Source organism: Erythrolamprus reginae, chromosome 1 (assembly GCF_031021105.1).
Source record: "Erythrolamprus reginae isolate rEryReg1 chromosome 1, rEryReg1.hap1, whole genome shotgun sequence".
In the NCBI taxonomy this organism is placed as follows: domain Eukaryota; kingdom Metazoa; phylum Chordata; class Lepidosauria; order Squamata; family Dipsadidae; genus Erythrolamprus; species Erythrolamprus reginae.
Genome location: NC_091950.1, coordinates 6,712,534 through 6,729,459, shown reverse-complemented (window position 1 = coordinate 6,729,459; position 16,926 = coordinate 6,712,534). Strand labels below are relative to the sequence as shown.

Here is a 16,926-nt window from a genome sequence, read left to right as displayed (position 1 = left end):
AACTGCAGTTTCCATTGCTTTGATCATTTATCTAGTAAGGCTAAATCATTTACCATATTACAGATGCCTCCAGTAATATCAACCCTATTGCACACTTTAGAGTCATCGGCAAATAGGCAAACCTTCCCTACCAAACCTTCCCCTATGTCACTCACAAACATATTAAAAATAATAGGACCTAGAACAGAGAACCCAGTCATATATCAGGATGACATTTTAGTATACTACCCCTCCATGGCTAGTCATTTGGGACATTTGCGCCGGGTTCTGCTCTGGAAGAGTCTTCGGAGAGGGGCGGCATACAAATCTAAGTAATAAAATCATTTATATGCTAAGCTGGAGAAGTGTCAGTTTCTGCAGACTACCATAGAATTTTTGGGTCATGTCATTTCTCCAGGGGGCATAGCCATGGACCCGGTCAAGGTGTCAGCACTAAAAACCTGGCTACCCCCAAAGAGAGTCAAGGATGTGCAGAGGTGGTTTCGGTTTGCAAACTACTATTGCACATTCATACCAGGGTTTGCCCAGTTGACCGCACCTCTCACCCGGTTGTTGCAAAAACAGGTGTTGTTCCATTGGGGTGAGGAGGAGCAGCGGGCTTTTGCAGCTCTTAAGGACTCTTTCATGAAAGAGCCCTTGTTGCAGCATTCAGATCCGGGTCAGCCATTTGTCATTGAGACCAACGCCTCTGTTGCCATCAGAGCAGTACTTCTCCAGGCCCATCCCGAAGGTGGTACTTTGTTTCCGTGTGCCTACCACTCCAGAAAACCACAACCTCGGAAAGGAACCACACAATCTGGGAAAAGGAACTTTTGGCAGTCAAGTCGGCATTTGAGACATGGAGACATCATCTCAAGGGTGCCCGACATCAGGTAGAGGTCAGGACCAACCATAAAAATTTGGAGTACCTGCAAACGGCCCGAATGTTGAACCAATGACAGATACGTTGGTCATTCTTTTTCGCACGGTTCAACTTTTGGATCCGGTACACACCCAGCTTCCAGAATCCCAGAGCGGATGCTTTGTCTAGGAAACCAGAGTTTCTGCATCTGAGAGAGCCGGCCTCATTACAGACAATCTTGCCAGCAGAAGTGCTGGCTGCTACCCAGGACCCCGTCGACTTGTGGAGGCGTATCCATGAGATGCAGCGAGGGGATGGGTTTGTGGCACAGCGGGTGAGGGAGATGGTGCCCAATTCTCCCTGGACATTTGCTGAGGGACTGCTCCGGTACCGGGGGCAGTTGTTCGTCCCAGCAGGGCCGCTTCATGGATTGATTCTGTCCCAATGCCATGACAATCCTGTGGTGGGTCATCCAAGATGACGTTCCACATTTGTTGCCACATGTGAACGGTGTCATGTGGCCAAGTCAGCCACAGGGGCCCCGCCAGGATTATTACATATCCGAGACCGCCTCCTGCCGCACGAATCCCAGCGACCGATTAGGTCCCACAGAGTGGGCCTTCTCCGGGTCCCGTCAACTAAACAATGTCGGTTGGCGGGCCCCAGGGGAAGAGCCTTCTCTGTGGCGGCACCGGCCCTCTGGAACCAACTCCCCCCGGAGATTAGAACTGCCCCTACTCTTCCTGCCTTCCGTCAGGCATGGGGGAACTGAAACATCTCCCCCTGGGCATGTTTAATTTATGAATGGTATGTCTGGGTGTGCGTCTGTTAGCATATGGTTTTTTTTAAATATTTAAATATTCTTAAATTTGTCTGTTCACTTATGATTTGTTTCTACATGTTGTGAGCCGCCCCGAGTCTTCGGAGAGGGGCGGCATACAAATCTAAGTAATAAATAAATAAATAAATAAATACAGCCATTGCCAACACCCACAAGGCCGTGGGGAGCTGTGTCCATGGACTTTGTCAAACACTTGCCCTCCTCATCACGGTTCATCACAGTCATGGTGGTGATGGACATGTTGACAAAAATGGTCCATTTCATTCCCTGTCACTGGGTACCCACATCCCATGACACCGCTAAATTATTTTTGCAACATGTCTTCCGGATCCATGGACTTCCAGATTGAGTTGTGTCGGACCTAGGAACTCAGTTCACAGCACGGTTCTGGAAAGAGGTTATGTCTACTTTACAGGTCCAAGTGTGTCTTACTTCAACCCAGCATCCTCAGACTGCTGGGAGAACAGAAAAAAACATTGGAATTTTGGAACAATACCTGCGGTGCTTTGTGTCAGACCGGCAGGCTGATTGGTCACATTTCCTCCTGGTAGCGGAGTTTGCATTTAATAACTCCCATCATACCTCCATAAGACTCATCACATTTTATGCAAACTATGGCTTCCATCGCCAGTTTTTCCTGTTAACCCTGTTAGATTCCCCGGTCCCTGCAGCAGAGGACTTCTTGTCGGAACTACAAGCGATTCATGAGATGGTGAAGCGGTATTTGATTGGATGATAAAGAAGGAGGTGGCTGGATGGAGTCACTGAAGCAGTAGGCATGAGCTTAAATGGACTCCAGAAGATGGTAGAGGACAAGAAGGCCTGGAGGAATGTCCATGGGGTTGTGATGGGTTGAACATGACTTTGCAACAACTATGTGGGTATAAATAAACCCATTATTCCATTCCAAGTATTGGTACAATTGGTTACAGTTGCCAGGGTACAACGGGTAACTTGTGTGCCACCATCCCCCTCTCATATTTTCTGAATGAACTATGACACAGGCCAAACTGCATCTTGTGTGTTGGTGCTCAATTTCCTGTAGGTCAACTACCCAGTTTCACCTTGACTCTCAAGCCCCTGTGTGGATTAGCAGGAATAGCAGTGAAGGGCTACCAAATTTTTTGCTACCACAGTGTTGGCATGGCTTATGCATTTTCTTTCAACAACAGTGCAAATTGGGTGCCCGGGGGTGGAGCTCCATTTTCGCTACCCCACTGTGTCCCATCTCTTCCCCCCCCCCCCGGTACTTCTCCTTCAAGTTGGGATACTTGTCTTCTGGGCAGGGGTCACACTGGGCTGCATCTGAAATTAAGAATTTTTGTGTAAGGATTTCAGTGTCATCTGTCCTGATCATTTTACCTTTCCAAGGATTGACATGACTGCCCTCTTTTTGTTCTGGCCAACCCACAAACTAAATACAAAAAATATACAAATTCCATTGACTTTTATCCACTGCCAATTCACTTTGATGATTAGAACTTCAGATTCTTGAATGGAACCTAATATTAAAATAGTCCATTATATTCATTTGAACTGCCTGAATTTCCTGATTTCTTCATGCTCGACAGGGTCAGGGTTAGGAAGATGGAAAATGCTGACAGGACAGATATATGTATGTATGTATGTACGTATGTATTTGATTTGTATGCCGCCCCTCTGCTTCCAGGATTTGGAGTTGAGACCTCCAATGACAGAGAGCAGAGGATCCTGCTTGTCATATTTGTAACCTGGAATCGTTTTTCTTTGAGTGGAGAGCAGGGAGAGGCCATTTGAGAAAATGGATAGCTCAATCTGGATGTTACCATATACCACTCAACCCTCATAGAATTTTCTGCTTCTGTTCCATTCTTTTATGGTAGAGATTAAATTCTCAACTTCCTACTCAATTCTACTGTGTGGCCTCATCAATGTGGCAGAGTTTCATAGCTGGGATTAGAAGATAACATCAAGAAGATAACATGACTCAGTAGTGTCAACCCCTAACCCCCAATATTTTTCCCTTAGACTATCCATGACTGACCCCTCCAGGTTCCTTAGAGGTCAGTAAGGGGCGTGCATAAGTGCACCAGTGTGCCTTTCGTCCCCTGTCCAATTGTCTCTCCTTATCTCATTTATCTTTTCTTCCTTTCTAATATGTTCACCTATACTTTTATATCTTTTCTTCTATTCTTTTCTTTACTTATATTATTACATATCTTTCTCTTCAATGTGTATTATGTATTGGACAAAATAAATAAATAAATATCCCGTCTCCCCCCCTCCGCGTAGTCTGGGCAGTAGCCCACCCCTGAGGAAGAGACACAAACATGTTTTTCTCTTCAAATGTACAGTATGGAGAGAAACTATTGCTAACTAGATGGAACAATTGCTTGGCCTTGCAATTATCAAAAGAACAGTCATTCTCAATGTATCCTCTATGGATTTCTAACCACAAATATCTTCCAAGATATAATCTGCATTAAACAATTTACTCTTGGTTCTCAAGATGTGAGAAAGTCAATGTCAGCTTAGCATGTATTGCAAAGCACTGCAGTAATTCCTGGATTTGGTGAGACCTGGCTGGCCTTAATTTTCTCTTTGGTCACAGATCACAAACAGGTAAGAAGCACGGCTGATATAAATGTGTCTACCTGGTGCCATCCAGATGACACAGTTTCTCTCTATGGTTCTAAAGCTCTGGTGACATTTGAAGTGCTACCTGCAATTTAGTTTCTGCACAAATCTTGATTTTCTGTTATAGGAGAAAAGGTGATAAAAATGACTGGACTGCCTCTCCCGTTGCTGCTGTTCTTCTGGCTCCTTCCTCCTGTTACTGCTAAAAGGATACAAACAGTAAGAGGATGCAAACTGCTATCCACCCTTTTCCAGATTCAGAAAAGTTATTACAGGCCTGGTCATCTCAATATTGGTGGGAATTTGCCCCTGGCAACAGTGATTGTACCCAACACCCCATACTTTCAAAAATCCCCAACTTTCTTTGATTTTACAATGGTGTAAGTTTCACTTGGATAGGGGAGAAATGTAGATGATATTTGCTTCCATTGAGAGAAATATTTATTTCATAAATACTTATTTGCACAATGTTTGCAATGTTCAAGTGTAGTTCAATTTTTTTCTCAATAGCACACCAAACCCATAATGTAGATGACAATTCTCAATCCTTCCAGAATTCTACATCAGTAAGATGATAACATAAAGATTTGAAAAAGGACAATGAAAGCTACACTTGAGACTACATGGCAATATAAAAATGACATTTAGCTTCTGGAAAGAGTGCAGGGAAGAGCTAAAAAGATGATGGGCAGGTGTTTCTAGAGATTAAAACATATGAAGAATGGTAACAGGAAGTGGGTATGTGTAATGAAAAAAGGACTAGGGGAGACATGATAGCAGTCTTCCAATATTTGAGGGGCTCCTACAAAGCTAAGGGGGTGAAACTATTTTTCAAAGCACCAGAAGGCAGGACAAGAAACAATGGATGGTAAGTAACCAAGGAGAGAAGTAACCTAGAACAAAGGAGAAATTTCCTAACAGTGACTGCAATCAACCAATGGAACAAAACTGCCTCCAGAGGTTGTGGGTGTTCCACCACTAGTGGCTTTCAAAAACAGACAGGACAACCAATTGTCTGGAATGAGTGTCCTACTCAAGCAGGGGTTGGACTAGAAGATCTCCAAAGTTGCTTCCAACTATATTATTCTATGGTCTAATTCTGCTCACCTAGTGAAGAAGCATCACATCATTCTAAGATCAATTTGGACAGAAAGTCATGATTGAAAAGTCAAAGAAAAGTTGAATTCTTTTCCAGAGCTGGGTACTGTAAATAATCAAAACACAGTTTTATAATCAGCAGTGTTCACGAATAATGAGTGAGTGAGAGGGAGTGAGCGAGTGAGTGAGCAAGTGAGTGTGTTGTGCTCAGAACTGGTTACCAGCAGTGATGGGCTGCAACCAGTTTAACAATTGGTTTGGTGATTGCGTACCTGTATTTGTTTGAAAATACAGCAATTTGAAGCTCAGCTGCTTATATTCTAAAGCAGCCCTAGTAAGTAGAACAGTGGAGGCATGGAAATCAGCTGTGTTGTGCAAAGCAGTTGAGCCAGAAAGAAGGAACTATAGAACAGGATATGGCAGAGGTTGGTGTGTAGGGCCAGCTGATTGTCGGAATTACCGGTTCACCCAAACCAGTCCAACCAGCCCACCACTGGTCACCAGCCCTGGAGAAGCTGTTCCAAGACAGAATAGGATTGTAGGGGAGCCATTGTGAAAGTTTACAGCCACTGGAGGAAAGTGTAGCAGGATGATATTATAAAGAGACATAAAACACTCCATGATATAGACTAAAAGGCTTTTCTCTTTCATCACAAAGTCATCTACGTTTAATAAATGAAGAACATCCTTAAAAAAAATAAAACAAAACAAAAACCATTCAAACATAAGATGTGCTAACCCCCCCCAAAAAACACCCCAAAAGGCAAGGCAAATTCCATCAGCATCCCATAATGTACCCCGATGTTTGTCTCCCTTTAGATTTGTACCCAAGAACTATCAGCAGTTCCTGGCCTTAGTCTTTGCAGTCAAAGAGATCAACAAGGATTTGGTTCTCCTGCCCAACATCACCCTTGGCTTCAACATCTACAGCAACATCCAGATTGAGCTATCCATTTTCTCAAACAGCCTCTCCCTGCTCTCCACTCGAAGCAAAATGATTCCAGGTTACAAATGTGACAAGCAGGATCCTCTGCTTTCTGTCATTGGAGGTCTCAACTCCAAATCCTCAAGGCAGATGGCCTCCATCTTCAGCATCTTCAAGATCCCACAGGTAAGGATGCTTTGTATAGTAGACAAACAACAGAAGCATGCAAAGAAGCCAAAGATTAAATTAAAGGTGTTTTGAGAGGGCACATCAACAATATGTGTCTTAAAGAATGCAAGCATAGTTCAATTCATTGTTATATTTTATTTACCAAGAAGAGTTCTTATATAACTCCAACAAAATAGACAATGAGATAGTTCTGAAATGTCCTTGTCTTCTGACATACCACAACCATGTGTTAACTGTTGGCTCTTCCTAAGAAGGGAAGAATCTTGAGCTTGCCACTCCAAGTGAGACATCCTGACTGGCAATCAACTACACAATGGTGACCATTAAATCATCATAAGACTTTACTTTGTCTTTGAAAGATGAATCTCACTTTCTCCAGCTTGGTGTTGGCTTTGAGTTCAATCAAGGAGACAGAACAGTTTATCCTTCCTTCTTCCGGATTAATCCCAAGGAATCTCCTCAGTATGTGGGTTTAGTCAAGCTGCTCCTGTATTTCCAGTGGAACTGGGTTGGGCTGGTGGCCCCTGAAAATGACAATGGAGAACATTTCATCTCATCTCTAATTCCAATGCTCAAAGAGAAAGAGATCTGCCTGGCCTTCACTGAAGTTATGAAATCTGATTTTCTTGATACTCCACTGTTGATCTCCAATCCCATTTTCAAAACTTGGTCCATGTATGAAGTGATCATTCTATTTGGAGATTCCAGCAGTATTGCAAATGTACAGATCTTCGCATTTGCTCATGAGCAATTTTTCAAGACATCGTTTCAAAAAGTGTGGATCCTAACTTCCGATTGGAAAGTTAGAGTGATGGGATCTCAGGATGTAATGCGAGTTTTAAAGCCCTTCCACGGAGCTTTGCATTTTAGGGATCACACTGGAGATCTCTCAAAATTCAGAGATTTCCTTATGCTTTTAGACCCTTTCACTGCTCAAGGGGACGTTTTTCTTCTGCTGTGGTGGAAAATGATTTTTGACTGCAATTTCTACAAACCAGGCAAGGTCCCTACACAGGGGAAAAAACAATGTACAGGAAAGGAGAATTTACAAAATGTACCATCTTATATTTTTGAAATGAGCATGACTGGTGACAGTTACAATATCTACAATGCCATTTATTCTGTGGCACATGCATTACATGCCATGTATGAATCACATCCACGACCAGCCAAGATAAGAGTTGGAAAAAGGATTTCAAATTTTCAATTATGGCAGGTAATTTCTGGGAATTTTTAATCCATTCCACAAATGCTCAGCTTCCCATATCTATTTATTGAATTATTTTTAAATATCTGTATGCTACTATATCAATCAATCTCAGAATAGTTTAACCCTGCTGTTCTGTTCGGGTCGTATGTGACCCGAAGCCAAGTTTGAGTCCCTGTAAAAAAATTTCCCTGCATATCTGAAACTTGAAATTTCATGACTTTTCATCATTTCAGGGGTTCTCTCTATGAGAATTTTTTTTGGGGGTGGGGGGTTTCTTTCTTGCTGAAAAAAAAAAGTCACACTTGTTATGTTCCCGGGTCACCCTGACCCGGACCGAAAACTCTTCATTTGAAGTACTTATGTTTGGTCAATTTGAAAACTTTTTTCACTTGGAAAGTAGTCTGAACATTTCTGCACACAATGATATGAAAATTGAACTGAAAATTTTTTGCATATTGCTTTAATTTGGTTATAAAAGGCAGAACCCCCCCCCCATTTTTCTGAATTTTTTTCAATTTATAGATAGTTTAGCTTGCAAAATGTGTTCAATTTTACTAAAGTTGGTGTGGGATTGGTAGTTTGAACATTTCTGAATATAAGAAAAATATAAATGAACTGAAATAAATGTTTCTTGTTGGTTGTTTACAATCATAAATAAGCCCCCCCCCCCTTGGCTGCTTGCAAACATTTTCACTTTATATTTACGCAGGCTTCAAATCTGAAATATTTTTAATATCTTAGGCATTCATTTACTCATTTTAACATGCCTGATCATCATAAAAATATTTGTGAAGGTGGGGGAAAAAATTTTTTCTGGGCAAAAAAAAAAATCACATTGACTCTGTTTCGGGTCATATAGACCCGGATCAAAATGATTTTTTAAAAGTACTTGAATTTGGTCTTTTTGAAAACGTTTTCCACTGTAAAACTAGTTTGAACATTTATGAACATAATGATATGAAAATTGAACTGAAAAAATTGAGGCTTATATTTTTATTTTGATCAAAAAGCCCCTCCCCCCATGCTTTCTGAATTTTTTGTCAATTTATATTTTTTTAGGCTACAAATCTCTAAGGAATATTCCCCCAAAAGTTTTGATATACTAAATTGAACACTCCTAAACATAAGAAAAATAGAAATGAACTGAACAAAATGATTCTTATTGGTTTATTTTTGAATATAAACCATATTGTCTTATACTCGAGTATAAGCCTACTCGAGTATAAGCCTATTTGAGTATAAGCATGGGGCCCATTTATGAGCAAAATAAACCAATAAGGATCATTTTTTTCAGTTCAATTTTCATATCATTATGTTCAGAAATGTTCAAGCTACCAATCCCACACCAACTTTAGTAAAATAGAATGCATTTTGCAGGCAAAATTATCAATAAACCTAAAAAAAAGTCACAAAAACGGGGGGGGAGGAAAGGCACATTTATGTGCACAATAAACCAATAAGGATTAATTTTTTCAGTTCAATTTTTATTCCATTGTGTGCAGAAATGTTCAAACCTGTTTCCAGGTGAAAAAGCTTTCAAAAAGACCAAATATAAGTACCTAAAATGATCAATTTGCAGTCCGGGTCAAATAGACCCGGGAACATAACATTAGGGAGTTTTTTCGAACAGAACAGCAGGGTTAAAATGACAGTGATTAAAAACAATAGTATGAATTAAGTGAACCATTTTGGTGAAAAGTGTTAGAGGCACGGAAAGATAAATAAATCAAACTACTTGTCCATCAGATCCATAGAGGAAAAGTAAGACTTTCTACAAGGTCCTGAAAGTTTCAGGAGACGACCATTTTAGGAAGGAGGTTTAACCAGAGCAAATTGGTAATCTGGATGTGTTTGTAAATGATGGTACTACAGAAGAAGCACCTCTATAACTAGAGGTGTGATCTGCACCTCTATAACTGTCTGGTTTGGTTCTGCAACCCAGCAAGATAGTCACAGATTTCAGAAGATAATCAGAACCACAGAAAAAACAATTACTGCCAACCTGTCTTCCATTGAGGATCTGTATACTGCACGAGTCAAAAAGAGGGCTGTGAAAATATTTACAGACCCCTCGCATCCAGGAGATAAATGATATCAACTCCTATCCTCAAAATGATGTTGTAGAACACTGCACAGCAAGACAACTAGACACAAGAACAGTTTTTCCCCCAAATGCCATCACTCCGCTAAACAGTTTCCCCAACACTGTCAAACTATTTACTAAGTCTGCAGTACTATTAATCTTCTCATTGTTCCTATCATCCATCTCCACCACAAATGACTGTATGCCTGTAACTTTGTGGCTTGTATCCTTACAATTTATATTGACTGGTTCCTAATATGATTTGATTGCGTACCCTATGCCCAGTGAAGATTGCTCACATCTCCACCAAGGAATCTCCTCTGGCTTTTCAGATGTACATCAATTTCCTAAGATGATGGTCATCACAGAATGATAGAAATCATGATGTCTCATTTCTGATTTTCACCGAATTACTCCAATTTCTGAATGTTTCTTTTCTTTCAGCTTCTTGGCTACTTGAAAAATGTCCAGTTCAACAACACTGCCGGAGAAGAAGTCTCCTTCACAGAAAATGGATTGGGATCAGCTCAGTATGATCTTCTCAACTGGGTTCTATGCACCAATCGGTCTTTTGTCCCTGTGAAAATTGGTCGAATAGATCCCAGGGCTTCCCCAGGCCAGGGTTTCACCATTAATTCCAGTACAATCATCTGGGCCTCAAAGGTGAGTTGAAAGGCAATGATGTAAATCGAGGGAGAAAATCATTCTCTCCTGGGATGTAGAATTTCCTTCTAATTGGAAAATAAGTTTTTTGAAGCAAAAAACATTGCAGTCATTTGGTGACAAACCTGCCTTGCATGTAACACATTTGAGGACAACTTCAGATCGGAAACTTCAGATCGGAAACTTCAGATTGTGCAGAATGCAGCTGCGAGAGCAATCATGGGCTTCCCTAGATATGCCCATGTTACACCAACACTCCACAGTCTGCATTGGTTTCTGGTCACAATTTAAAGTGTTGGTTATGACCTATAAAGCCCTTCATGGCACCGGACCAGAATATCTGCTATATAGAGACCCGCTATATAGAGTGCTGGTGAGACCACATTTGGAATACTGTGTTCAGTTCTGGAGACCTCACGTACAAAAAGATATTGAAAAAACTGAACGGGTCCAAAGAAGGGCTACAAGAATGGTGGAAGGTCTTAAGCATAAAACGTATCAGGAAAGACTTAATGAACTCAATCTGTATAGTCTGGAGGACAGAAGGAAAGGGGGAGACATGATTGAAACATTTAAATAACTTAAAGGGTTAAATAAGGTCCAGGAGGTAAGTGTTTTTAATAGGAAAGTGAACACAAGAACAAGGGGACACAATCTGAAGTTAGTTGGGGGAAAGATCAAAAGCAACATGAGAAAATATTATTTTACTGAAAGAGTAGTAGATCCTTGGAACAAACTTCCAGCAGACGTGGTAGATGAATCCACAGTAACTGAATTTAAACATGCCTGGGATAAACATATATCCATCCTAAGATAAAATACAGAAAATAGTATAAGGGAAGACTAGATGGACCATGAGGTCTTTTTCTGCCGTCAGACTTCTATGTTTCTATTTTTCTATCTGCGGGACCGTCTTCTGCCGCATGAATCCCAGCGGCCGGTTAGGTCCCACAGAGTTGACCCAGGGGAAGAGGATTCTCTGTGGTGGCCCCGACCCTCTGGAACCAGCTCTCCCCCGGAGATCAGGACTGCCCCCACCCTCCTTGCCTTTCGTAAACTTCTTAAAACCCACCTCTGCCGTCAGGCATGGGGGAACTGAGACATCTCCCCTTGCCTATGTAGTTTTATGTATGGAATGTTTGTGTGTATGTTTTTATATAAGGTTTTTTTTTAGGTTTTTAATGCAAAATTGTTATTTTAGACTTAATATTAGATTTGTCATTGTATACTGTTTTATCACTGCTGTGAGCCGCCCCAAGTCTGCGGAAAGGGGTGGCATACAAATCTAATAAATAATAATAATAATAATAATAATAATAATAATAATAATAATAACAACAACAACAACAACAACAACAACAACAACATCCGGAGGTCCAAGAAAGCTCAGTATTGAGAAAAACGTCTGAAACTCTTGTGGAATTAGTTGAAATGACATGGATCATTTTTATTCATTCAGACCCTCATGATTCTTTGTTTTAGAAAAACTTTAGCTCACTGTCACAAGTTTTACTTTGCTTGCCAAAGTCCCACTTCCAATCTCCAGAATTCATTGGTGGGTTGGGAATGAAATGTCTAAACCTTCTGTGAGCTTTCGGCTGTGGCGAGGAGGGCGTTTGCCCAGGTTCACCTGGTGCGCCAGTTGCGGCCTTATTTGGACAGGGAGTCATTGTTCACATTCACTCATGCCCTTATCACCTCGAGGTTTGATTACTGCAACGCTCTCTACACGGGGCTACCTTTGAAAAGTGTTCGGAAACTCCAGATCGTGCAGAACGCAGCCGCGAGAGCCATCGTGGGGCTTCCCAGATTCGCCCACGTATCTACAACACTCTGTGGCCTGCATTGGCTGCCGATCAGTTTCCGGTCACAATTCAAAGTGTTGATCATGACCTTTAAAGCCTTACATGGCATTGGACCAGAATACCTCCGGAACCGCCTGCTACCGCACGAATCCCAGCGGCCGATAAGGTCCCACAGAGTTGGCCTTCTCTGGATCCCGTCAACTAAACTATGTTGTCTGGCAGGCCCCAGGGGAAGAGCCTTCTCTGTGGCGGCCCCGGTCCTCTGGAATCAACTCCCCCCAGAGATTAGAACTGCTCCCACCCTCCTTGTCTTCCATAAACTACTTAAGACCCACCTATACCGCCAGGCATGGGGGATTTGAGACACCTTTCCCCCAGGCTTATTATAATTTATGTTTGGTATGTATGTGCTGTTTGGTTTTTAATTATGATAGGGTTTTTATTTTATTTTTAATATTAGATTTGTGCCTGTATAATATTGTTTTTATCGTTGTTGTGAGCCGCCCCGAGTCTTCGGAGAGGGGTGGCATACAAATTTAATAAATTATTATTAATTATTATTATTTTCATGATTTCCAGTGGATGGTGGTGAATCATTTTGTTGGAAGTCATTCTGGAGATGGAAACAGGAATATAGAAAGGAATAAATGAAGCATTCCAAAAGTGCTTTTCCAGGAGGCAACTGGACTTTCTTATCCTTCTCCGAAGACATTTCACTTCTCATCCAAGAAGCTTCTTCAGCTGGATGAGCTGAAGAAGCTTTTTGGATGAGAAGCAAAACATCCAGTTCCCTTTTGAAAAAGCACCTTTAGAACACAACTATGATCTGTATGACTAAGAATCTCTATAGACATAAATGAAGCATGTTCATTGCCTATGTCATATCATGTATTTCTCTTTTCTCTTTTAGAAGATGCCCTTTGCCAGGTGTGGCATGAAGAGATGCCAAGCAGGAGAGAGGAGAAAAGTCCCAGAGGGCAAACAAGTTTGCTGCTACCAATGTGATCCTTGCCCAGAAGGAACCATTTCTAACCAAACAGGTAGAGCACATTTTCAATGTAGATCTTCCAGGATCAAATAAGACACTTGGTAGATAAAAAGTTCATTTTTTGTCACTTTGGGTAGAATTGACATGTCTCAAAATATTTATGCTTTTCAGAAGAAGCCTTCCGTTCATGAATCTAAGCCACCTGACCTCCACAAGCCATTTTTCACACTCATCAAAATTTAAGGATGCACTCCTCCTCTCACATCCCATGGTGTGGTGCAAGCATCAACTTTATTTATTTATTTATTCATTCATTCATTCATTCATTCATTCATTCATTCAATTTATTTCTAGGCCGCCCTTCTCGTAGACTCAAGGTAGCTTATAATTTAGAGTATGCACTATGAGTCTACTAGATAAAGTAGAAAAATGTGGTTTATTATTATTATTATTCTTCATTATTATTATTTATTAGATTTATATTGGCTGCCGATCAGTTTCCGGTCACAATTAAAGTGTTGGTCATGACCTTTAAAGCCCTACATGGCATTGGACCAGAGTACCTCCGGAACCGCCTGCTACCGCACGAATCCCAGCGGCCGATAAGGTCCCACAGAGTTGGCCTTCTCCGGGTCCCGTCAACTAAACAATGTTGTCTGGCAGGCCCCAGGGGAAGAGCCTTCTCTGTGGCGGCCCCGGCCCTCTGGAATCAACTCCCCCCGGAGATTAGAACTGCTCCCACCCTCTTTGTCTTCCGTAAACTACTTAAGACCCACCTATACCGCCAGGCATGGGGGATTTGAGACACCTTTCTCCCAGGCTTATTATAATTTATGTTTGGTATGTATGTGCTGTTTGGTTTTTAATTATGATAGGGTTTTTAGTTTTTTTAATATTAGATTTGTGCCAGTATAATATTGTTTTTATCGTTGTTGTGAGCCGCCCCAAGTCTTCGGAGAGGGGCGGCATACAAATCTAATAAATTAAATTTTTAAAAAAGAGTATATGCCGCCCCTCTCCGTAGACTCGGGGCAGCTCACAACAGTAATATCACAATATATAACAAATCTAATAATTAAAAGTCACTAAAAACCCCTTATTTAAAAAGAAACATACACACAAACATACCATGCATAAACTGTATAGGCCATGGGGAAATGTCTCAGTTCCTCCATGCCTGGCAGCAGAGATGGGTTTTAAGGAGTTTACGAAAGGCAAGGAGAATGGGAGCAGTTCTAATCTCTGGGGGGAGCTGGTTCCAGAGGGTCGGGGCTGCCACAGAGAAGGCTCTTCCCCTGGGTCCCACCAGATGACATTGTTTAGTCAATGGGAGCTGGAGAAGGCCAACTCTGTGGGACCTAACCAGTCACTGGGATTCGTGCAGCAGAAGGCGGTCTCAGAGAAATTCTGGCCCGATGCCATTAAGGCCTTTATAGGTCATGACCAACACTTTGAATTGTGACTGGAAACTGATCGGCAACCAATGCAGACTGCGGAGTGTTGGTGTAACATGGGCATACCTAGGTAAGCCCATGATTGCTCTCGCAGCTGCATTTTGCACGATCTGAAGTTTCCAAACACTTTTCAAAGGTAACCCCATGTAGAGAGCGTTACAGTAGTCGAACCTCAAAGTTTAGATAGCAACACCACCAGATGGACTCAAAACTGGCTAACCAACTGCACTCAACATGTAGTGCTCAATGGAACTGCATCTACATAGAGGAAAGTATAGAGTACCCCAAGATTTTATTTTAGTACTAGTACTCTTCAATATTGTCATCAGTGACTTGGACAGGGGAATAGATGGGGAATTCATCAAATTTGCAGATGACACCAAATTGGCAGGCATAGCCAATTCTGCAGAAGTTAAGCTCAAGATACAGAAGGATCTTCGGAGAGGGGCGGCATACAAATCTAATTTTTATTATTGTTGTTGTTGTTGTTGTTGTTGTTATTATTATTATTATATTATTATTATTATTATTATTATTATTATTATTATTATTATTATTATTATTATTTAGATTTGTATGCCGCACTTCTCCAAAGACCCGGGGCAGCTCACAGAATAGATACAAACATAAGTCTACGGAGAGGGGTAGCATAAAAATCTAATAAATAAATGAATGAATGAATGAATGAATGAATGAATAAATAAATAAACAAACAAATAAACAAATAAATAAATAAATAAACAAATAAGCAAACAAGCAAGCAAGCAAGCAAGCAAGCAAGCAAGCAAGCAAGCAAGCAAGCAAGCAAGCAAGCAAGCAAGCATGTAGCACAAATCTAATAATATTGCTACAGTGGGCTAACACTTAGGTATGTGATTTTGATTCAATATCTCTGTATATGCAACCAAGGATTGCATTTGTGGTATTCTGTTAGTATTCAGTGGGACATATTTCCATGGATGAAGGTCAGTATTCTTGGCAGATGCTCCTGGAATCCTTAGACAAAGACTAAACACTTACATTTTATCTTGATTCCAGATGCTGTCTATTGTGATCCCTGCCCAGAAGACCAATATCCTAACAAGGACAAGGACCAATGCACAGCCAAGAAGATCCACTTCCTTTCCTACGAAGAGACCCTGGGATACACTTTAGCTTTTCTTGCTCTTTCTCTTTCTGTGATCACATCTGTGATCTTGATAATTTTTTTAAAATATCAGGACACACCAATGGTCAAAGCCAACAACCGAGACCTCACCTACATTCTTCTGGCCTCCCTCCTGCTATGCTTCCTCTGCTCCTTCTTGTTCATTGGTCAACCCAGGAAGCTCAATTGTCTCTTCCAACAAACTACATTTGCCATTCTTTTCTCCCTTGCAGTCTCTTCTGTGCTGGCAAAAACTGTAATGGTGGTACTGGCCTTCATGGCTACCAAACCAGGGCACAGGACAAAAAAATTCTTAGGAAAGCCTCTGACCAACTCCATTGTTATAGCCTGTCCCCTGGTCCAAGCAGTTCTTTGTGCCACCTGGCTGGAAACCACTCCCCCATTTCCCAACATGGATTTTCATTCTTTGATAGAAGAGACCATTTTGGAATGTAAGGAAGGCTCAGCTTCAATGTTTTATGCTGTCCTCGCCTACCTGGGTTTTTTGGCCATCATCAGTTTCACAGTGGCATTTCTGGCTAGGAAATTGCCTGACAGCTTTAATGAAGCAAAGTTTATTACATTTAGCATGCTGGTCTTTTGCAGTGTTTGGATCACCTTCCTGCCCACCTACCTGAGCACCAAAGGGAAGTCCATGGTGGCTGTGGAGATCTTCTCCATCTTGGCCTCTGGGACTGGTCTCTTGGCTTGTATCTTTTTCCCAAAATGCTACATTCTCCTACTGAGACCCGAACTGAATTGTAGAGAGAATATAATGAGGCACAAGAACCACTGACTTATGCAGAGACTGGGAACTTTTGTTGTGAGTTTAGGACATTTTTAAATTTGACCTGATTTTTTTAGAAACATACATAAATGATTGAGGGCTTTTTTCTTTAATATTTGGAAATAAAAGGATATGACTAATCACAAAACATCTATTAATCAGCAATAAAAATTTCATTTTTCATTAATGCCAGTTGTCTTCATTGAGCCCCACGATCAATTTTGAAAATAAATATTTATTTTTATTCATTCATTCATTCATTCATTCATTTGTCAAACA

At 41.2% G+C, this 16,926-nt stretch overlaps 1 protein-coding gene across 1 annotated transcript; it reads left to right on the top strand.

The window, feature by feature from the left end:
• The first annotated feature begins 408 nt into the window (after positions 1-408).
• LOC139163388 (vomeronasal type-2 receptor 26-like) lies at positions 409-16,656 on the top strand. Its single transcript, XM_070744610.1, has 7 exons — positions 409-872; positions 2,274-2,402; positions 6,216-6,507; positions 6,890-7,726; positions 10,248-10,466; positions 13,182-13,311; positions 15,752-16,656. The coding sequence occupies exons 1-7, from the start codon at positions 409-411 to the stop codon at positions 16,654-16,656; spliced, it is 2,976 nt and encodes a 991-aa protein (XP_070600711.1).
• The last annotated feature ends 270 nt before the right edge of the window (positions 16,657-16,926 follow it).

Bases quoted from the DNA above. Each gene is read 5' to 3' on its own strand.
- LOC139163388 (XM_070744610.1), top strand. From the start codon at position 409: ATGGACCCGGTCAAGGTGTCAGCACTAAAAACCTGGCTACCCCCAAAG. The intron at 873-2,273 runs GTAGAGGTCAGG...TACCTCCATAAG, and splicing joins TCAAGGGTGCCCGACATCAG to ACTCATCACATTTTATGCAA. The intron at 6,508-6,889 runs GTAAGGATGCTT...CACTTTCTCCAG, and splicing joins GCATCTTCAAGATCCCACAG to CTTGGTGTTGGCTTTGAGTT.